Raw genomic sequence first — 22389 nt, 5'->3', positions numbered from 1 at the left:
AGATAATTACATCTTATAATAGGACAAACGACATTTTAGTCCCTCGAAATTTAGGTGCAATATTGAAATGGGTCTTGAGGTTTCAATTTTATCAATTTGATACCCAACGTTTACGATCTAATCTATTCACACAGTCTGTTAGATTGACCATCTAGTCAGACGTTCAATGATGATGTGGCAATTGTGAAGCCCACCACTAATGTTGACTGCACAATCCAATTAGTTCGCGTGAAAGGCATTTTTGAAAGGAGAAAACTAGCTCATCTTTAAAATGCATTCCAAGGTTTCCAAGCCCTTGCCCCCTTTAACCCAACATCAATTCAATACAAAAATTCTCACATAACGTTGCGAAGAAGAAGATCAAGAAGCAAGTTTGAATCATAGAATGGAGAAAGAGGCGTGGAATTGTTGGTATGGCTAAAATTCAAATGTCGTGGACAGATTCGAATCTTGAAGGCGATTTACTTTATGTGCAAAGGTACGTTAGGGTAAGAAGGGTTGTGGGTTTTGAAAGCACTTCTAAGTGCTTACTGGAAAAGGGCTTTTACTAGAAGCGTTTATGAGTATAAGGGATTTCTAGAGGAACAATCACAAACGAGCTCATCAGGTGATTATTCATAAAAGTGATTTTTGCCCTATTCAAAATCACTCCAAGTAAACCTTGAATGAAACTATTATATACTGGGCCGCTCTTATCATTTTGAAGGCCATGTGCTACAGTGGGACTGGCACACTACCCACAACATCCCAGGGCCGGGCCTCATTATATAAAGGTAAATTTGTTTAATTTTATTATTTACTTACGTCAATAGTAAATTAGTAAAGTAATTTATGGAAGTTTTTAAATAAGTCGGTGCCAGCGGAGAAACCCATAAATAAGAAAAGTCTTACTTCGTTCCACCTAACGTTCCTCTGTCCCCAACCGATAAGTCGTCGCTCAGACTTCTTCTTCTTCTCATATACCTTCAATCCTTTCTCTAACAGAACAAAAAACCTGTCTTTCTCTCTCTGTCTCTCTGTCTTCTGGTTTTTATAAACCCTAAATTTCTCACAGGTTTTTTTCGGATAATATTGTTTATTTTTGAATCGAGGAAAGCAATCCGTGAAGATATGGCTCAGTTCAAGCTGATCGCTTCCCTACTTGTATCTCTATGTCTCGTTCTACCTCTCATCCAAGCCAAAGATGTTAACTACTGCGGTTCGTCTCTCTAATCCTTGGCTCTTTTCCTTTCATAAATTTTATTAAAGTATGATACTTTGCTTGCAGATTAAGCTTTTACTTATCTGTTTGATTCCCGAGAAAATCATTACTTTTTTTACCGCATTTTAACTGATTGTTTGAAGTCAAATTCGATTTGGGCTCTGTTTATTTTGACACAAACACAACATGAAGAAATCTTTGATATTGCGTAGTCAAAGTTGAATTTTGCAATTTTCGTAGTATTTATTTTCCAAGACAAGGAAAAAATATATATCTGAATGTTGTTTCTCTTTAGGAAATTTTGGTATCGGATGTATGCATGTATTCAAACAAATGGTGTTTCAGTGTCGTATTTTATTATGGTTTCTTTGTTGCTTGTTGCACTGCTTTTGGTTCAATGGAACTTAAGCGGGTTTTTGGAATATGTTCAGATAAGAAGGCTGATTATGATGTCAAGGTCAAGGCCGTCGAGATAATTCCTTACCCTGTGGCGAGAGGCAAGCCTGCCAGCTTCAGCATTTCTGCAACTACAGGTTCTACTTCAGTCCAACATTTAACTTTTTGAGTGACTCTTTTTTTTTCATGTAATTTTAGATAAGCACAAAAACCACTCGAATAATCCAATATCATTCGAAGAGCTTGGGGAGTTTAGTTTTGACTGGAGTTCTATATGTTCTGCTAACAGGTGAATCAATCTCTGGAGGAAAATTGGTGATTGAGGTTTCATACTTTGGTTGGCACATCCACAGTGAGACTCATGACCTTTGCTCAGAAACATCTTGCCCTGTTTCAACTGGTGATTTCGTGATTGCTCACTCGCAAGATTTGCCTGGATATACTCCACCTGTAAGTCCTTGCCTAATAAACTTGTATGATTTAAGTTTTTCAGTGTTTCTAGTGAGTTGTCTCTACAAACTTGAATAAGGCACTGAGTTTAATTTTTAGTTTCCAAATAATCCAATACAAATTGAAGGTGATCCCGCCCACATTTTGTGAATACAATGAAATAGTTTATATTAACTGTTAGATAGCCACATTAGAAAGTGAATGAAGACAGCCGAATGCATTATTCTAAGTAATCACATTGGTGCAATTTCACTGTCCATGACCATGGTGCACAATGGATCACTTTATTGAATGCATGTTTGAAAAGTGTTGCTGTTTTCCAATCTTCTTTCTCGTGCTTATTCTGTGTAGTGCCAAGAGGACATAAAACCAAGCAAGGTTATCGATCATCACTGCTGTGATCAAAAATTCTTGTTCTTCTTCTAGGCTTCTAGCATTACAATATCTTTTCCCCTCTTTCTCTGCATGTCCAGCATTGCACCTACTTCTTTATAGCCAAGCTAAAAAACTTATTGGTATATTCTTCAACAAACAAAATTTCCTTGCACCAATTCTATGAGCTGTAGGTGAACTCATTGCTTGCAGTTAGTTTGTAATTAGTAGCATGTAATGGTCATCTTCTTAAGTTGTCTAAGAAGTGTGCTTTTTCTGAAACCAAGTGCTTTGCCTTTTGCTGCTACTTGCCATTTTCAGTCTGTATTTGGGCATTTTAAATTCAGGTTTCGCTTTCGACCCTTTTTTTTTTTTTTTTTTTTTTTTTTTTTTTCAGGTTACGCTTACTTATCGTAGATATGTTAATTGAATGGTGCATATGAAATTTGAGATTTGAATTGTATTGAATCTCAAGCTCCAAATATTAGACATTCCTATGATTAAAAAATTACTAGGATCATCCCTCTTGTTTTGCTTGTGGTAAAACTTCAACTTTTGAATACTCTAATAATCTGCATTTGGATTATACGTCATTCTGCGTCATTATTCAAATTGCTGCTGTGTTGTGTTTGATTTGTTTCCTATTCGATTATCAAATTGCTTTTGGAATTACACCGTCCCCATTATAATTGCCACTGTCATTATGTCCTCCCTCTTATCAGCAGTTTTCTTTTGTGATGTTTATATTCGTGTTCTTCTGCTACGTCTTGTATTCTGACCAAGTTTGGGACATGCAGGGTTCATACTCTCTCAAAATGAGGTTGTACGACGGAAACAAACATGAACTGACATGCATTGCCTTTGATTTTGACATCGGGTTTGCATCATCTGATTCATCCGTGGCTGAAAGTTAAGTGCGTCAAATGTTGGTCTTTTGGTATATCTATCGAAACTACATTATATAGCATGTAAGAAGAATTATCCAGGTCCATACTTATACTTCAAATTTGCTGGTACGTTGTGATGTGTAAATTATTGTCATTCCATCTACTTGTTAAGACTATTGGAAGTTATGGAACAGGAATTTAAATATGAGGTATTGTTATATTTCATGCCATCAAGTGTAATCCTAGGATGACAATAAATTTTTGGCTCGGCTAGGAAAAACCATAAAGAACAATAAAATTGTTAAATCATATAACAAGCAGGTGCAAGGCATGTGCAATCTTTAGCCCATAGTGCTGGCTCACACCGAGTCAAGTGTAGCTCCAGAGTGCCTAAGCCTTACTTCATACTGAAATTTGTGCTTCCATCCATGAATTGATTATAGACTACATTTGTGGGTAGAAGAAACTGTTTCATACACCACATAGAAAATAGTTGTTGACCATGAATCAATGATCCTGTTGGTGGTATTTTTTCCCGCCAAACATTGATAGAGGTCTCAAGTCTTAAGTTCGAATCTTCACTCTTCTTTCGATCCCGAAAAAAGAACTGAATTGCAAGCCGCCAGTCACGGTGGCCCATCATTGCCAACTGCTAGACTCTACGGATTATGCTTTATATGGGTAGCGTCCCAACCCAAGAGACCCCATCCCCAACAACTACCTGTCTGATATCAAATGATACAACCACCGCGCTATAACTTACCCTTACAAAATCGGCATAGAAAGATATAGTGCCCAAGATTTGGTGCACCCACAATTAACGCATGCTTTATGCAAGCAAACTAAACCTTGTGGTCTAGGATATTCTTGCTGCTTACTGCTATAATAACACAATTTTTGGAGGGTTTTGTGCTGAGTGTAGAAGCTTTTGAGTTTTGACTTCATCTTGCAACATGATGGCCGTGATGGTTGGGTGGTGATTGTGGGTACAAAAAGTCACTTTAGTTGTCATCTCGAGGGTTCCAAAGCCCAGCTGATGAAAAGAGGAAAAAAGAAAAAGCTCTGCTTTTTGCTCGCTTGAGATTGAATCATGGTCTAATAGGCACACCCCACTGTCTCCCGGAATTAACTCTTGTCCCTCGGACATACGAAAGGCATAACCACATTGTAAGGGATTTATAGCTCAAGTGGTTAGAAACATATACTCATACACCCGAAATTCTAGGTTTGATTTCTCATTCCCTGATATCATTTGTATCAAAAAAATAAAAATAAAGCATGACCACCGCATTTCAGTGATCATAAGGGGACATTTCAGTCATTTGATCTAGTAATTATGTGATGGAATTAATTACAATCATACCAATTAAATCATGAATGGTATTTGGTAACTGGTCAATTAGCTCTAAGAAACAGCCCCCACCTAAACACTAAAAAGCGTCCAACACCCAACTTTTCTCAGTTTTCACTTTGGAGAGCCACTGGAAGACAAAAGAGAAAATGTCATCCTCCTCTGGACCTCCAATCTCCTGACCAGTCATTTTCACTCAAATACACTCTTCCTTTCTCCCCACCCTTTATCTGAATGTGATCACATGCCATTCCATGAACCAAACAAAGCAAAGAGATGAAAGGAGTGAGAGGAAAAGTTCTCAAGAAATTGAAGTCCATCCCAACAATTGGCACTTTCACAAATGACCTGCTCTTTCAGCTGAACCCCACAGAAAAGTTCTTCAATCACAACCATCAAACACTGTCTCTGCGAGTTCACAATGATGAAGAAGAGCTCAAAGATGAAGATATGGAATTCGATTTCAATGTTGGCCACAAGGAGAATATTGTTATACCACCCTCCATGAAGTCCACAGAGACAGTGCCTTCCAATGATAGCTCGGGGGATATGGTCTTGTCTCACATCGATTTGGAGCATGAAATTTTTCATGAAGCAAAGGATGAGGAGGAGGAACAACATCCATCTTTATCAGATTTTGAGGAGAAGTGTCCACCAGGAGGAGGCAATTCTGTCATTCTCTACTCAACAAGCTTGACAGGTGTCAGAAAAACGTTTGAGGCATGCAAGGCTATCCGGTTTTTGCTGGAAAGCTTCAAAGTATCGGTGCATGAGAGGGACGTTTCGATGCACATGGGATTCAGGGAAGAGTTGTGGAGGATATTTGGTGGTAGAGTGATCCCTCCAAGGCTTTTCATCAAGGGAAGATACATTGGAGGAGCTGATGAAGTAATAGGACTTCATGAGCAAGGGAAGCTGAAGAAGCTCCTAAAAGGAATCCCAATAGACCTGTCTAACTCCCCATGCACCGGCTGTGCCAACATGCGTTTTGTGGTGTGCTTCAACTGCAATGGCAGTCGCAGAGTCTTCAAAGACAGTGATCTTGATGAGAATGATGAGCTGCACATTAGATGTCCCGTGTGCAATGAAAATGGTTTAGTTAAGTGCTCCATCTGCTGCTGAAAAACTCAACTAGCTTTCCTGTTTCAATGTTATTACGTTTCGGGTTGTAAAATGCTTAGTATTTGTGATGCATTAGCTTGTCTGAAATATGAAGAACTAACAATCTGATGTTGTAGAATTTCAGCTGTAAGAATCTCTGACATATATAGTAGAGTACTAAGTAGTATTGTTGTGGTCCCACAACCATGTTAAATTGTTATATTTATAATCCTGACTGTTCTGTTTTTGCATAGTTTGGAACTGAACATGGAATCTTGAGGCTTGAAGAAAGCTTCCATTTCCATTTATTTCGATTTCAAAGCCGAAAGAACTGCCAGTGGAATGAGTTCTTGAGGTTTTTGGTCAAGTGAGAGGACTTTGTTTATGCTAATTTTCTCCTCAGGTTGCAGGTAGATTCATGGAACTTCTTGTGGTCAGATGAAAGTTTTGAAATGATGGGCAATCGAAGGCCATGCACATGGCTCTTCCTAAAATTTAGATAAAAGTCACTCATTGATATGGAAAAGTTTAGGTACTAAAGGATGCTGTGGGGCTCATGATAATGAAGCATTCACGCCAACAACTTTATGTTAAAAGTGCCAACGCATCTTTCCCTTGTTTTAATTTTTTGGTATTTTGATGGGCAAGAAGAGAAAATATAAGAGCAAGCCAGCCACCACTGCATCTTGGGACTCAAGATTATAAAGTTTACTGTTGGATTACAAATAACCTGTGTTAGTTGGCTAGTATTTGTACCGGCTTGATATTCTAATTAAGTGAAATATTCTCTTGTCAAACAGTCTAGTATCGTATATTTAAATGTTGTCTTCGGTGTATCATCTCCACCGTGACAAGTAGGCTTTGCTCTGTTGCTTTCAAGTTGATTTTTTCTAACCTTGTTGTGGCTGATGAGTGGAGATTCCCTTAGCTGATGATGACATGGTTCCTTTTGGTTGCTGGTCTTGGTTGATTTGGGCCCTTGTTTCGTTTCCTTCCTTTTGTTTTGCTGTTCAAGTAGGTTGTTGTTAGGTGTAATTATGTTGCCTTTTCTTTCTTGGTTGGGGTTTGCCCTCTTTGCTACCATTAGCTTCTATGAATTCATCTATTCATACCCACAAAAGGAAAAAAAAAATGTATGCAGTATGTAAGTTATGTTAGACTATGGTATCAAATATGGATCATTAATTATGTGAACTGTTGTTCGAACGAATGTCTACCACATAACACTCTTGGGCTAGGGCATAGTTAAGAGATGGTGGTGAAGATAGGAAATGATTTATGTTTACAAAGTTGTATTTACAATTAGATAATCCCCTCGTAATGGGTCCAGCCGCAAGTAAGTATCAAACTTGCATCAAATACAGTACCAAACTCGTATGCATTGAATCAAACTAGATACCTACTCTGCCTTAAGTAAGTATCAAACTCACATCAAATACGGTACCGAATTCGTATGCATTGAATCAAACCAAATACCTGCTCTAATTAAGTGGAGATAACTAAGTGCCAGTTAGTAGATTGGAAAATGGTTTAGGTTTGGATTGTTGAATCTTGAAAGTTTGGAAGCTACTCAATTTTTTGATACAAGCAATAATAGGGGAGGGAGTTTTTCTCACACACACTGTTAAGGTGTCATAGAGGTTTAAACCTAAGACTATTGGTCTGCAAGTCAATGCCCTTTTCATTGGGCTAGACCTGTTGGCTTGAAAGCTATCCAATTAATAAAGCAGGGAACCTATAATGATGGGTAAAAGTGAGGGCTTCTAATGAGGATTTCTTAATAGTTGTCCGATCGAGCACATAGTTATTATTAGACTACTGGATAGCTGTCCGATCGAGCGCATAGTTATTATTAGACTACTGGATTGAACCCCCTCATTGTAACCCCTCACTTTTACCCCTCATTATAGAAGCTCCCTCACTTTAACCTGTAAACCCTAAACCCAACAGGTAACCAATTTAATCCAACGATTAAGATATTAGACTTTACGTAAGGGCCATATATAAGGCCCTTACTATATAAGGCTCTTAACCATTGGATCAAGCTAATCAATTTAGTCAAACAGTTAACTAATTTAATCCAACAATTAAAAAATAGAACCTAACGTAAGTGCCACATTAAGACCCTTACTATAGAATTCTTGTAAAATCATAACAAACCGGGCCCAATCCTATGACACCAATCACTTAGAAGCCCATATATCCATCCCAATATTTAGAGGCTGCAACGTCAAGTCGTTTTAAGGCTGGCTCAAGACAGTGATTGGAAGTAAACTGAAAGCTTTCTTCTTTTTCTTTTTCTTTTTTCTTTTTTCTTTTTTTTTTTTGGTTAGAGAATCAAAAGCTTTGTACATCTACTACTTTAATGTGCAAATCCTTTTCTTTCTTTTTTTTTTTTTTTTGCTTTTCTGTACGGACAAGAATTGCTTTAATGAATTGAAAATTTAAAAAATTATTCAACCCTATCCATAATGTTGATGGCTCTCTAACTTTTTCTCAGTTGTTGCATTCAAGCTTAGTTGGATTTGTGTTGCAAATACAATTACATTGACAAGGCAATTGTCTTGGTCTATTTGTTTGCTTTGTTCGAGTCCCTCAAAAGCCGGCTTGAATTGATGGAACCCTCCATTACATTCAGCAAAAAAAATTCCCATTTGAAGAGGTGAAAAAAAAAAATACTCAACCTAAACATCACTACCATAAGAAGGTAATCACCGAAATAAATAAATTTAAATTCGAGAAAAATATCCAAAGGAACATCGTGCCTGAAAAGAAGTTGGAAATAAAATGTGAAGGTGGTTTGAGATTAGGCCAGATAAGGATTATGAAAATCAATTAGGGCTACAAAGAAAAGAAAAATGTAAAATCAGATCTACTGATTATAGTAGAAAATCATTTAACCTTTTAAAAAGAATAATGTTCTTAAGGTATGCTATCTAATCCCTAATTTTATCACACCGTTAATTTGGATCACATATTCGAACATGAATTTACTATTATTATTTCTAGTTATGTCCGGATGTCAGATTAGATAACATATGTTTGGATCCTCTTTTTGTTGATAAAAAGAAAATAAATAAGATGGCATTTCAGCCAAACCATGACAGAAACTTGTACCTACAGCGTAGAGGTTGGTATATACTGAACGTGCACTACAGGAGCCAAAATTCTAAAGAAAACCCTCACAACAAACACCACATGCCATATGCAGAGTTAAATGTTTATGTTTTTTAGGTAGTGCCCTAGTGGTGGAAAAACTCCAGGCTTCAACTTTTCCTTCAAGACAGCGTGCATGTTTTGAAGAATCTTTTCATGTCCTCGTAGACCAAACTTGAAAGGCATAATCCATCTTTTTGTTTCTTTTCTTTTTTTCTCAGGAAAAAGTTTCCCCATGCATCTTTACAGCTAATGAGATGCACCAATTTGGAAATGGAATATCTGATTTACCAAAAAGAGAAGAAGGAATATCTGAAATCAATTTTATATATAATATATTTTTACAAAACCAGAATCCATCTGTCAAATGTAAGAGGTAGATATAAAGCTATCAGAAATAATATGGGAAATTGGAATCACAAAGCAGCTGCAGAACAGTTGAGGCACCATAGAATTTTCGTTTCAGTACATCAGTCTGCAAAAGTAAAAAGCCATAGAAAGGGAATTTTGAGATGTGTAAAAAGAGTTTGATGACATTGGTTAAGAAGTCAGAGCTGGGTCAGATGAAAGAGAAAGTACAGGGCATGTAAAGAATAGTCAAAGTTAAGGACTATGCCACAAAATTAGGTTAACAAGCACAAAGCTCCAACCGTGGAAAGACACACTTTCATTTCCAGCCTAAAATCATACACTTTCTTTCCAGCCTAAATCATACACTTTCATTTCCAGCCTAAATTAGAAAGGGATACAAGCTTTACCTCTCCCATGCCACTCAAAAAGCTTAAGACAACTTTCCTATTGGTTAAATCCGTTCCCATTAAGAACACTCAGTTGAAGGGAAAATACAAAGGAAAAAACAATACAGTTAGAGTAATCACACTTCCTACAATTTACGTTCTCTTATGCAGCGACCTCTGTTGTGGAAAGTTCGGGACTTTGTGAAGCATTTGCCTTCACTTCTGCTACCGGAGTAGTAGGCAACAGTTTTAAGAACTGGGTGTAGTGGAATTCAATCTGTAACCGGTGATGAAGAGGTGTGGATGCCATTAGCCCTTTCTTGATATCTGCCTGCAATTCCCTTATTGGAATTGCAGCCAAAAAGCTCTTTATATACTCTTTGCATGACTCCTTCCCTCGACACACAACCTCCTCTTCCTCCTTCTGCTCCTCCGGCTTGGTTATCTCAGCCTCTACTGTTGATCCTTCCTCCTTTTCATTGACCTGCTCGGCTTGCTGGGCCTGCTGGTTCTTGTATTCACCTGCTCCTGCCACAATTGGCTGATCACTGGTTGTTTTATCAGCAGATGATTCTGCTATATTTTGCATCTTGTAAATTATCGTGCTGCTGTCAAACTTTAAGATATACGCCTGGTTGCATCCCTCATAGAGCCTCTCCCCTAGTGTATCAATGATGTAATAAGCTTCTGCTTCCACCTTGAGGATGAAGAAATGGTCATTCCAGCTGACAATATAAACTTGAGGTTCACCATTGCTAGCACATTCTGATCCAGCACGGCTAATCTCATCCCAAATGTTATCAAAGGACATTGCACCATGTAAAAAGTCAAATCGTCCCTCTTCCACCACCTCAGGATGGAAAAAACCAATAAAGGATTTCCCCGAAACTACAGAAAGAGGACGTATTTTGGCTTGAAGGACTGTTTCAAGATCAAAGTGCTTGTCGGGAAATCGCTCCCTATAGGTCTCATTTTCACAAAGATTCCTCCATTCTAATGAGCCTTCTCGAATCAGACTATCAAACTGGGACTTTATGGGCATGAGCTCTCGGTTATTCTGAAACCAATTGGCAATTACTGCCACAAGAGCTGTGCATGCACTCTCGCCTGCTGCTCGCTCACTTCGCTGATCGATAGAAGCAAAAAAGATCTCAGTTTGAAGCTTCATGTGTCCATCACGGTTTGTCACTTCCTTGTTCTCCCAACTACCTATGGCAAAATTATCATCTCCAAATTCAGACACTGACGACCGATTAGCAGATGAATCCTCCTCCGTCTTGTTCCACTGCGAAAAAATTTGACATTATTTGTAATAAGAACTTGAGAATCTTTATTTATAAAGAAATTTAGGAAGGAAACGAGCTTATAAGATCATGAAAATCATCCAAGCAACATATGTCTCGTACTTTAGTTAGGTTCAGAAACTTTAGATTCAAGGTTGGTAGGAAAGACGAAGTTCTATCTAAGTTCAACTACTTCATTAACTAATTCTGATATCCAGGACAAATTAAGATCTTGGCACAAGCATTTCACAAGGGTTTTTAAGACAGAAGTTTCAATAACCCAGGATTCAAATTAACAACCAAAACCTGAGTCGATAAACAAAATTCGGAAGCAAGCTTCCACTAGTTATGGTCAAAAATTGGTAATGCAACCTATCTTATCTTTTAAACCATGGTAACGCGAACAATTAGTAATGAATTCTTACCCCGAGAGATAGGGATTCATCGGAGCTAAGCTGCCTACGATCAAAATCAATGTCATCACCACCTTCTTCACCATAGGCCTTCTTTAACAATGGTTCTCCTTTGGCTTTAGGGGAGCGAATGAAGCTCAGCTTTCTCTTCCTCCATGATAGTAAGCCTCGCTTTGAACTTGCAGAGGACTCAGAGACTGATGCAGTTGAATCCTCAGCTTGTGAGCCCCCCACATCCGATTTACGATTGCTGTAGTAAACCCAATCCTCACCCTCACCATTGATTCTCATATTGGAGTAAATTGATCCTCCAGCATAATTTGCATGAGCCAGTGTGCCATAACTGAATGACTTCCTAACAGTGGAATCCTCTTTGACCTCTTCTGATTCACCTTCCTCAAAATCATCCAGTGAATCAGAGTCAAAAGGATAGTTATACTCACCATCCTCACTCCTGGCAGAGCACCTACCCTCACTGCCATCATCCTCACGACAGGGCTTTTTGGCTTTTCTAGCAGACACATACTCGGTAAAAATCTTTACTTTTCTAAGCCCAGCTTTAAGAGCAGAAAGCTCATCTTTTTCTGTCGAAATGGTCTCTGCTGACTGAGGCGGTGATGGAACAGGCACGAGTGATCTTTGCACTGGCTCTGTGATTTCTTGAGCAGTTCTCAGTTCCAATAAGCTGAGTGATATCTGCAAGTTTATCAGAACTTGAGATCACAAATTCTAAAACTTCAGCAAATTAAGAAACAGCAGGATCAAGATAATTTCTACCAAGAAAGGATAGCACAAGTGGAAGAATAACTGGAAAATAATGGGGAGGAACGTACACAAAGTGAGGGGCATGGCTCAGCAGCACCACCAGATGATGTGAGGGGGATGTTTAACTGAAGCTCCTTCTGTTCAGCTTCTGAAACAAATTCAGCAAGGTTCACTGATGCTGTTCCAACAACAGGAGCCTTATTTTTGGGCCCTTGATTCAAACCCTGTATTAGAATTGCACCTCAGTTCTCTAGAAAATGGTATAGAGTTTACCAAAAACGAAAAGAACTATGAGAAAATATTAAATGATATTGATACAGAAATTTGAACACCACTCTAATTCCATATATTTCATTCATGCTAAGGAAATATGTATTGCAAAACACATCTACTTTCAAGCACCAAATCGCATAAAACCCATAACAAAATAAGCAATTCTGAATATAGAGGTGTTGAATTCAAAGACAGATAATAACTTTCAGTGATTCGAAGACCTTGAGGAATGGGTAATTAAAGCAACTATTCATAGATTGTAAAGTTTATGGGCTGAAAAAGCCCCTTGACGATCATATATGATTTTCAACAACACTGCCCCAATCTATTGTTAACTCTGTCTCTAAGTCTCAGTGTGAAAACGCCCCAGTCAATGACCCTCCAAAAAAAGTCCAACAGCCAAAATTTGACCCTGTTAAAAGCATTAAAAAAAAAAAAAAACTCCACCAAATCCATCCAACCCTTGATTATACAGGGAGATGATTTTATTTTAAGGAAATTTAAAAGAAATCCTCTGGAGAAGAAGTCAAATGACAACAACAGCTTTGAAAGAGAAATTAGGAGTTGGAGGCACATACAATAAGTATCTAATTTTAATTTCAAAAATTAGGTCTCTACTTTCAAGCTATTTTCAGAATAAATTCTCTAAATAACATTATAATTTTTATTATTTTTTTAAACAACACACATAAGGATATGATTTTTACAACTGAAATTCTAAAACAACAAATTTAACCAAAAAGGAACAGGAAAAGCAAAATTCCTCCATATCCCATCAAAATTTTATACCAAATTTCATTATCAATTGCTGAAAGAAAGAAGGAAGAAGAGTAAAAAAAAACCCAGTAAATTTTGCACACTAATTAGAACATTATCACATGATTGGGACCCAAAAGAGATCGAAGGAGAAATATGAGAACCAAAATTGGAACTTACATTGAAGACAGTGAAGACGATCTCCCAAGGGTGAAACACATTGTCCTTGTAAGCCGAGAAAGAGCAAACGCTGTGAAATTCCTCGTCCCACTGAATGACGCCGTTTTCGGAAGAAGCCTCGACCTCTCTGGTAAAGTTCCTCTTGACGATGGCACGCCTGAGAGAGCTCAAGGCCCCGACCTTGACCTTCGATCCCTTCCACATAATCTCCGCCGTCCACTTGTCCTCTTTCTCCAGTGGCTCGGCCCCACCTGCAGCCTCCCGCACCAGATCCCAGCCCTCCAGCCTCCGCACCACAAGCCTCACTTCGTACTTCTTCGTGGTCAGAGGAGGCCATGGACGCCACCTCATCATCTTCACCACCATTCTTTTGAATCAGTCCCCAGACACCCACAAAAGAAAAATTTTCAAAAAAAAATTAAGAGAAACAACCCTTAATCTGAATCAAAAATTTCTCTAAGTGCTGTTTGGTTCCCGGGAAAATTGATAATTTTGAAGGGTTTTTTGGGTTTGGTTTGAAGGATTTTCCAAGAAAAGTTGGGAGCAAAAGAGAGAGAGATGGGGAGAAAGAGAAGAGAATATGCCGTTATTTTGGGTGTGGAAATTCTTAGAGAGAGAGAGTGTGTGTGGGTTTTAGAGAGAGAGCGTATGGGGAAGGGTTGAATTGAGGAATTTGTGTGTTGTCTGTTTGTATGGTAGAATAGAAGAAAACGTTGCGTTGGGTTGGGTTGGGTGGGTTTGTTTTTGTTTACTTGGGTTAAATTCTCCCACCTACGGTTAATAGTTTATACTATATGGTAGGGTATATAGCTCTATACACTATACCAATACAAGTATTTCATATAATGCCGTATAAAAGACGTATGTTGACTTGGGGCTCAATCTTGCACTGGAATTTCTTCCCAAATCTACTGTCTTTTTGTGGTTGCTTTGTTAATGCCATTTGGTTTGTTTGAGTGTTGTTAGCTTCTTATGTTGTGCAGCATAGCATGCTCTCTGTCTCTAGGTTGACTTGGTAACACTTTTCTTCTTAAGGATGTTCTTATCTTTCCCGAAATGTTAACTTATCGCCTCTAAATATGCTAATTCAACTTATTCTTAATATCTGTCCGAATTATAACGTGACATTATCAATTTTGATCTATATTGTGATTGTGTTTTCAACACAATGATGTAGTGTGCATATCAAGTGTAACGTAAGTAGGGAATATTTTTAAAGGGTTTGATTAGTTACTTTTTCTTCTTATTTTATCTTCATTCATGTTGAATGTCGTATTTTTCATTGGTTACTTGATCAATGATTCAGATTAAAAGTCTAATTAGAGTGTAGTATAAGACACTCCAATCCAATCCAAAAAATTTACCAGCTATAACATCAACATTTTTCAAGTGGTTGAGCCTTGAGTGGCTCTATGATCTATCTATCATCTCTATGTCTATGTAAGAATTGACCCAACATATATATCCAAGCATTTCTTAGTTTGTATCACTCCCTTTATATTTTAGGAACATAACAAAGTTGAAAAGGCAACCATTTGACACCCAAAAACTTAGGAGTTTCTTGCTTGAGGATTTGGAACTCTATATCCAACGTGCAACACCCACTAGATTCTTTTTCCAAATGCTGCAAAATGGGCAATGGAAAACAATTCTTCTTTCTTACATCAAAACCTCTCCCCTAGAAAGATTTGATTCTTCAAACTAATTACAACAATTCCCAAGTATCTATTTATGCAAAGTAAAGCACTAAATCTTGATTTTGGTCACAATCATGAACCCAACATGTGCTTATAAGAACATCACTTTAGGTGGTGGCATGCTCAATATTTCTTTGCTGGTGATAATTGATGTGCTTATGATGTCATGCTTGGTTAGTGAGCAATGTATATGAGTCAACGTCTAAATTAATCCATCCCCCTTTTTTAAAAAATAAAAATAAAAAATCCAACCCAATATTGTTGACTGTTTCTTATAGAGCAAGTGAAGGAGTTTTAATTAATTGGTGTTGAAGCTTTTTGACTCCATGTGCAACACGAGTCACATGTACACTCGATTGCATGTGCATTTTTTGCTTCATGGGTTGGGTAGGGATCGAAGACCTTTGAAGCCAGAAAGAATCCTAGAGATAACAGGTAGGTTTTTTTCATGTCAACCGAAATTGGGTTGGTTTTTTTTTTTTTTTATAATTCAAACGATGTTGAGAGAGGGAAAATCGAATTTAGAATCTCATATGCATGAATAAATGGGTTTTGTATTTTAAAATTCAAATTAAAGATTTAAATAACTAGGTCTAGTCCAGTAGAAAATGCTCTTGACTTATAGACCAGTGAGCTCATATTCGAACCTTCATAACATCGTTGTTGTGTGTGTATGAGAAATTATCACTTGTATTAAACAAAAAACAAAAAAACCTTTGGACTTGGGATTTGATTTTGGTTGTTGATTGCAAGTTGAAAGGAATCATTGCCTCATGTTAGCTAGAGATGATGATTATCATGATTGATCAAGTTACACCATAGATTAAAATATGTGGGCTCCAAAAGTAGTTATACGTAACAAATTGGCTCCACCATTATAAGCTGGATCTCAATTCAAAATTTAAGCTTCAATTTAAGTACTTAGCATATGTTGGGTGCCAACCACAAGAATTGAATAATATTAATCTACAAGTATAAGGATACTCATTTCATATAGCTAAGATGAAGACAAAAGTTTCTGTCTAAGAAAAAATAAATACTTTTGTAAAAGATAAATTCTTTCAATTCGTGTGCTAGTTATTCTTCAACATAAGTTTCTATAATATCGATGATATATAAAGATCTTGTACGTATTTAAAGTTTATCTCCTGAATTAAGGACTTAATATGTATGTGTGAGAAATTTCTCTTTCTTATAATTTAGAATATCGCTTATACGACTATTTTAAAAAAAACATTATCAATGCATAATGACACGATCTCAACTAACTAATTTAACCACTCAAAATAACTTTTAAAAACATGGTTCAGAATTCAGATGACTAAGAAAGAAAGCTAAAACTATATAAAATAAAATAAAAAGGTTGTTGAATTGCAAGACAACCCTATAATCTCTACATGCACTAACTTTATATTTGTCCTTTCAGAAAATGCTGATGAAATCAAGTAAGACTTGTAGCCTCTTGAAATATCTTTAACAATGAGAAAGCAAAGTAAACACCAACTGACCACATGCATCTGGATTCTGACTTTTGATGCTCTCTGTTTCCCGTGCCTTTCATTATGTCGATGTCATTAATTAGGAATTTAGCCAGAGCTTAATTATCATTATTTTAACCCTTCAAATACGTAATTTACTTCTCTTTTTAGGTCTTCAATTATACTATAATGTTTTCTCTTGCTAGGTTTTACTTAATCATGGCGGTTTTTCATGCAATGGGTGTTTATCGGTTCGAAACCAATTCAATTTCACCAATCCTCATTTGATTCCAATATAGATTGGATTATGATTTTTCCAATCAAATCCAATCACATTAGAGGTTTAAATCCAATCAAATTAATATTGGATTGGATGATTAGTTTTCATAATGGAAAAAGATAATAATGAAATATGAAACATTTATCATCAAGTTTAATATAATCAAACATTTTAATAGACCTAAATGTAAAATATAAATGAAATGTTGGAGAAAATTATTTTGATTTTATAATATATTAAACATAACTTTATCAAATTACTTAAAATGTTTATAACTTCCTTAATGAAGATTACTTATGGGTCATGCTAAGGAAACCATCTTTAGATACTAACTTGTGTTCCATGTTTCTAATAGAGATGGAGCCGACTAATACAATGGGTCTCACCCTCTATTAGAGAAATGGTACACAAGTTGGTATTTAAGGATGGTCTTTCTAGCATTTTCCATTACCTAATGAGCAAAATATGCATGAAACTAACTAGATTGGATTGGATTTGATTTGATTGGATCCTCACAAGCAAATTCGTCATCCGATCCAATCATGTCAGTTTTGGAAATTAGGGATCCAATTCAATACACCAAATCATTGAAACCAATTAAAATTAGATTGAATCAGTCGATTTGGGCCATATCAAAAAGATAAAATTATAGTCCAAAATAATAGAAAATTAAATAAATAAGCATGTCAATTTAAGAAAAAGAAATATATTAGTGGCCAAGGAAAACCCAAAATTTTCCACCAATTCTAGAAGGTTGCCTTTGATGGTTTCCCAATTGTATATCTAATACATACGATTCAATTTATTATTTTATACATGTGTTAAATATGAGGACAAAATATACGATGAAATATATATATATATATATATGATCAGAAAAATATATGTATATATAAGATATGTAGTAAATTTTATTTCCATATTCTGTCAATGAAAAATACTATCATCAATCATGCTTGGGCGTATGGAGCGTAGTAAAACCATTGAGGCTGAACGCTTTCATGCACGTAGATACTATTGATGATACGAGTACGTGACTTCTCTCACCGATTTCGAAAGCTCATTGGCGAGATTCGATACCAAATTAACAAATCTTCGTATTCTTTTTGTGGTTAATTAATTTGCAACAAATGAACAGATAATTGCAATTATTTTTTCTTTAACACACACGTTCATTCAACAGCCTAATGAAAGGACAAGCACAGAGAACTGTCCCAGCAAAAGACACCACAACATCACACAAATGTATCTCCAAAGCCCCAGAAAGCCAGAAAGCGACATGTGGAATAAGTAGCCACCAATCAAAGAAAGGGGCATGGTGGGCCTACAGAGAGAGCCTCCAATCACAATCACAACACGAAAAAGGAGAGCCTATTGGCCAATGGAAGGATGCCACATGCAAAACATGAATGGCCCTTATTGGCCCAGAGAGTGATTGCTCCACTTTTGCACTGTAGGAGAAAGCGGCCATTTTCGCGAGGACTCGACATTTCACCTATTATTTTAATCTTCTTTACCTTCTTAATAATAATCGCTCTCTCTTTCACTAGGGTTTTGTAAAACACACGTTAAAATTTTCACATTACTATGCTCACACTTGTGCCAATTGTTTTTTTTTTCTTCTTTTTTTAGAATTAAAAAAGATAATAAATACTTGTGTTTTATTTAATTTTTTTAATATAAAAAATGTGAATTTATCATTTTATCTTTATTTAATTAATTAATATCTAATTCTTTCTTTCACTTGTTATCAAGTTGTTGCGTCTTTAATTCAACTTGAAGAAGAATTTGGATGGCCGGGAGCAAGGAGCAGGGGCGGAGCCATACTTTTGCCATGCATAAATTGAACCAACAATTAAGATAAGCATGAAAATTAAAGCTTCTATAAATACAGAAACTCTCAATACATCGAAACTCATTGCTCATGGATAAAGAATCCTAACAATTACAAATGTTTAATATAAATTTAATATGAAATGCATGAGGAGCAGCACCCCAAGGAAATGGAAACTAGCTCCGCCCCGACCCCAAGGATATTGTTACCATAACATATCTAAATAAACACAAAATGAGAAGATAATGATGCAACGACCAATATGAACAATATACAAAAGAAGAAGAAAAAAAATCATAACGTAACTATTGGAAGGGGCAACTTGCAATTTGCAAAAGTCCTTAGTCTACGAGTATATATGAAGTGTGCGCATGTTGTTTTATAGACCAAGGTGCCAAAGGTCCTTAATTGCAATTGCACCAACCCGCAATCTTTGCAGCTTGTCGTTTGTGTAAATGAAAATGGTTTGAAAGCTAATCAACCAATTCTTTAAACGGAAAACATCTCACACCAAAAAAGCAGACCTGGCTATGACTCAGAATCTCCACGGCACAATCTCTTCAAACCTCATCAGTATTGGAGTTTTTTGTTGATTGATTCTTAAGGACTCGGGAGTGATTTTGGGAGGATCATAATCATTTATGGGAAGGAGTACCTTCTATATTTCTCTATATAATTAAGTGATTTTGGAGAGAACCATCTCTCATAAAGAAGTGATTCTCCATAGAAGTGATTATTGTCATATTCAAAATCACTTCCAAATGAGCCGAGATTAAAGTTTTCAACAAATATATTAATTTGCCATTTGGGTTTTTTTAAAAGTATTTTGTCATCACATATTCACATTCATATTGTTCCCTTTGTCTTATTCTTGCATTCAACAATTAAATAGCCAGATCCGTGAATTCACCAAGAACATAAATAAAGAAAAATAGCTAATCTGTGGAATATTTTGCAACTTTTTTATAGTCAAAAAGTGCTGGTAAGACCTAAATTTCTTATAAAATATGGGATGTCCTAAAAATATTTAGGTCACAGCAAACCAAGCCAACTGCCATTCCATGATATTAAATTGGATAATATTAAGCCCCTTTTTATATTCAATATATACATTTTGTACCGTTGGGTGTTACTGTTAGAGTGCTTGTTTGTCAGAATTGGATTTTTGAATTTTTCTTTTTGTACTAAGATTTTTGAATTTCAATGCTATAGGAATGAGTGTTTTTGCTAGAACACCAATGCAATTTTGTTCGAGGTGAACCTTTTCTTGTGTTTGGTAGGAAAATCAACTTAAACAAATTTGCAAATACGATTTAGTTTAATTAGAGAGCAATGCATCTGTCTCTACCGGAGTTCGAGTTCCCGTCACCATAAACTAGAGTAATTTAAAATATAACATGATAAAAAAGGAAAAAAGAAAAAAAAGTAGCAGCTGTCTATCTGTACTACACAATTACATATGGACAAAACGCAACAGTTCCCACAACTTTCATGGTTCTGGGCTCTGGACTTCTAGTCATATGCTTGTTTTTATGAAAAAAAAAAAAACTTTATATATGGTTGTAAAATTTTGAAAAAGAAAATTTTAATTGTCACGGAATCCGTGTCTGATATTATGATAGAAGCAGCTCAGAACCATATGTCTTTTTCCAAAATCAAATACCAAATTAAGATAAAAACAAGATGTGAAACCCCGAAACCCCACGGACCGCATAAAGAAGACAAAATTGAAGGGCAGCCTCGAAACAAAAGCAAGTGATGCATACAATGCTGGACACCAATTGAAAACCCACAAAAGTAAATAATAATAAAATCGCGATGAATATTCTATGTCTGTTTGTAGAAAACTGACAAAATGCTACGTTTATGAATTAAGTTGGTTGGTTAAGATAGTGTATCTATTCTATTGCGTTTATATTTGACTCTTATTTCTGTATATAGAGTAATTAGAATGATGTTTTGTTTAAAATTAAAAAAAGCCCTAATTGGGATAATGAATCTTTTTTCTTTGCATATAAATCGAAAATATGGGTTATGGGAGTATCCTATACACAGCCTTATACTAGTACATAATTTTCTATAATTTATATGTATAGAATGATTATTTTGGTTGATCATCTTAGGGTGATTCTTTTGTCGATGGATGCTCTATTACACTCGTAGTCTCTGAATGATGAGAATCGACTATGTAGAATTTACATCAAGAATTCAAGTATTATATACGTCATTAGTACAACCACTTGAATTTTCAATATTCTTTTTTATTTCTCATCAAACGAATGACATCTTCTTCTAGAAATCCTAGCTATTCTTATATATATATATATACAAAATGATTGATATATAATAGTGACAACCATTATTTTATACCTTTACCATTACCAAGATTCCTAATTTCATGGTACAACCATTATTTTATACCTTTACCCCAAAAAAAAAAAAAAAACCCCATTATTTTATGCACTTTATTTGTATGTGAGGGTTATTGTTGTGGGCACCCCAACTGGATAATTATGGTCAAAGATAAACGGATACCTAATCCCACATGAAACTAATTATTGTTGATTAGGATCCAAGGCTGCTAGTATACAGTCTTAACTTAATCACCTTCTTATTTGGCCGTTAGCCTCCAATAAATTATTAGTTATCTGACTTTTCCACCCGTTTAGGAGCAAACTTATAAGACTGTTCATACTTTGTCTAGTTCAATTATAAAGGGGAAAAAAAACCTTTATAACTCAACTTTCTTACACAAAGTAGGGCTGATAATATTACAAACATGATAGTAAAATTTTAAACTTTATGCAAACGAAGCCAAAACCCTAAATAAATAAATAATGCAATTACAAGCTTTGAAAACAATTTTGCTCATCATTTTTAATGATGATAAAAATATTATTAACTCAATTAACATAAGTAGATATATATAATATAAAGCAATTACAAGCTTCGAAAACAATTTTGCTCATCATGTTTAATGATGGTAAAAACATTATCAACGCAATTAACATACGTAGATATATATATAATATAACTAACCTCATTTGATCATTCACGTGTTATAATATAGTTAACTCCGTATAATCATTTAAGGATTTGACTTCTTAGGTATAAAAAAGAAAAAGAGAAAAGAGAAAAGAGAAAAAAGAGCCTAACTTTGGATGGAGCAGAGATGATGGGTTGGGATTTTTGACCTTCAAATTGTAAGCCATGAAGAATGATTATAGGCCATTAGTGGTGGGGTGAAAGAGGCCTTGAGAGCTCTGAGGGCCATGTTTTCCACTTAGGTTTCTCACCTCACGTGTATGTGCAATACTGTCCCGAAGGAATCCCAGGAGGACTAATGAAGAAATGGTGCCTTGGGCGTTGGAGGACAGAAATACATATTGTTCTACTTTCTTGTCAACCTACTAATCAACCAAATGGCACCATTTGCCTCACCAAAATTGAGAACCTCCCCTCCACTCTCGACAAAGTTAAAGTAGCCATGGCTATTGGCAAGCACATTTTACCTTTTTCCTGTTATACACATGGACACAGACAGAGTAGAAGCACAAATGCGTTGGTCATTGTTGGATTATTCTTGAATGGACAAGACAAGAATTATGGCGATGCCAAGCTTTCTACTCCTGTCTCATAGGGGGCAATAAAAGATCTGTGTGTCGCATTATTAGTGATCACATTTTTCATAGAGATGCGATGGACTCACATAGATGAGTCTCGTATATGTAAAAGATGTGGTTTTTAAATGTGATAAAAGTAACGTTAATTATAAGACA

The 22389-nt window shown here is 36.0% G+C and overlaps 3 protein-coding genes across 3 annotated transcripts; 2 read left to right on the top strand and 1 right to left on the bottom strand.

Annotated features, from left to right (window-relative positions):
- The first annotated feature begins 871 nt into the window (after nt 1-871).
- LOC117634994 (putative phosphatidylglycerol/phosphatidylinositol transfer protein DDB_G0282179) lies at nt 872-3536 on the top strand. The gene is made up of 4 exons (XM_034369307.1): nt 872-1198; nt 1633-1734; nt 1887-2047; nt 3217-3536. The coding sequence occupies exons 1-4, from the start codon at nt 1111-1113 to the stop codon at nt 3331-3333; spliced, it is 468 nt and encodes a 155-aa protein (XP_034225198.1). The 5' UTR covers nt 872-1110; the 3' UTR covers nt 3334-3536.
- A 988-nt stretch (nt 3537-4524) lies between these two features.
- Nucleotides 4525-5972, top strand: LOC117634862 (uncharacterized protein At5g39865-like). Its single transcript, XM_034369128.1, has one exon. The coding sequence runs from the start codon at nt 4934-4936 to the stop codon at nt 5777-5779; it is 846 nt and encodes a 281-aa protein (XP_034225019.1). The 5' UTR covers nt 4525-4933; the 3' UTR covers nt 5780-5972.
- A 3570-nt stretch (nt 5973-9542) lies between these two features.
- On the bottom strand, nt 9543-13998 carry LOC117634343. The gene is made up of 4 exons (XM_034368416.1): nt 13322-13998; nt 12181-12336; nt 11360-12043; nt 9543-10936 (listed from the first exon to the last, which is right to left on the bottom strand). The coding sequence occupies exons 1-4, from the start codon at nt 13685-13687 to the stop codon at nt 9815-9817; spliced, it is 2328 nt and encodes a 775-aa protein (XP_034224307.1). The 5' UTR covers nt 13688-13998; the 3' UTR covers nt 9543-9814.
- Between the last annotated feature and the right edge of the window lie 8391 nt (nt 13999-22389).

Source organism: Prunus dulcis, chromosome 7 (genome assembly GCF_902201215.1).
Source record: "Prunus dulcis chromosome 7, ALMONDv2, whole genome shotgun sequence".
In the NCBI taxonomy this organism is placed as follows: Eukaryota; Viridiplantae; Streptophyta; class Magnoliopsida; order Rosales; family Rosaceae; genus Prunus; species Prunus dulcis.
Note: the sequence above shows the minus strand (reverse complement) of the source record. Positions and strands in the feature narration are given on the sequence as shown.

Bases quoted from the DNA above. Each gene is read 5' to 3' on its own strand.
- LOC117634994 (XM_034369307.1), top strand. From the start codon at position 1,111: ATGGCTCAGTTCAAGCTGATCGCTTCCCTACTTGTATCTCTATGTCTC. The intron at 1,199-1,632 runs GTTCGTCTCTCT...GAATATGTTCAG, and splicing joins CAAAGATGTTAACTACTGCG to ATAAGAAGGCTGATTATGAT. The intron at 2,048-3,216 runs GTAAGTCCTTGC...TGGGACATGCAG, and splicing joins TGCCTGGATATACTCCACCT to GGTTCATACTCTCTCAAAAT.
- LOC117634862 (XM_034369128.1), top strand. From the start codon at position 4,934: ATGAAAGGAGTGAGAGGAAAAGTTCTCAAGAAATTGAAGTCCATCCCA.
- LOC117634343 (XM_034368416.1), bottom strand. From the start codon at position 13,687: ATGGTGGTGAAGATGATGAGGTGGCGTCCATGGCCTCCTCTGACCACG. The intron at 12,337-13,321 runs GTAAGTTCCAAT...ATTCTAATACAG, and splicing joins TCGTCTTCACTGTCTTCAAT to GGTTTGAATCAAGGGCCCAA. The intron at 12,044-12,180 runs GTACGTTCCTCC...ATAAACTTGCAG, and splicing joins AGCCATGCCCCTCACTTTGT to ATATCACTCAGCTTATTGGA.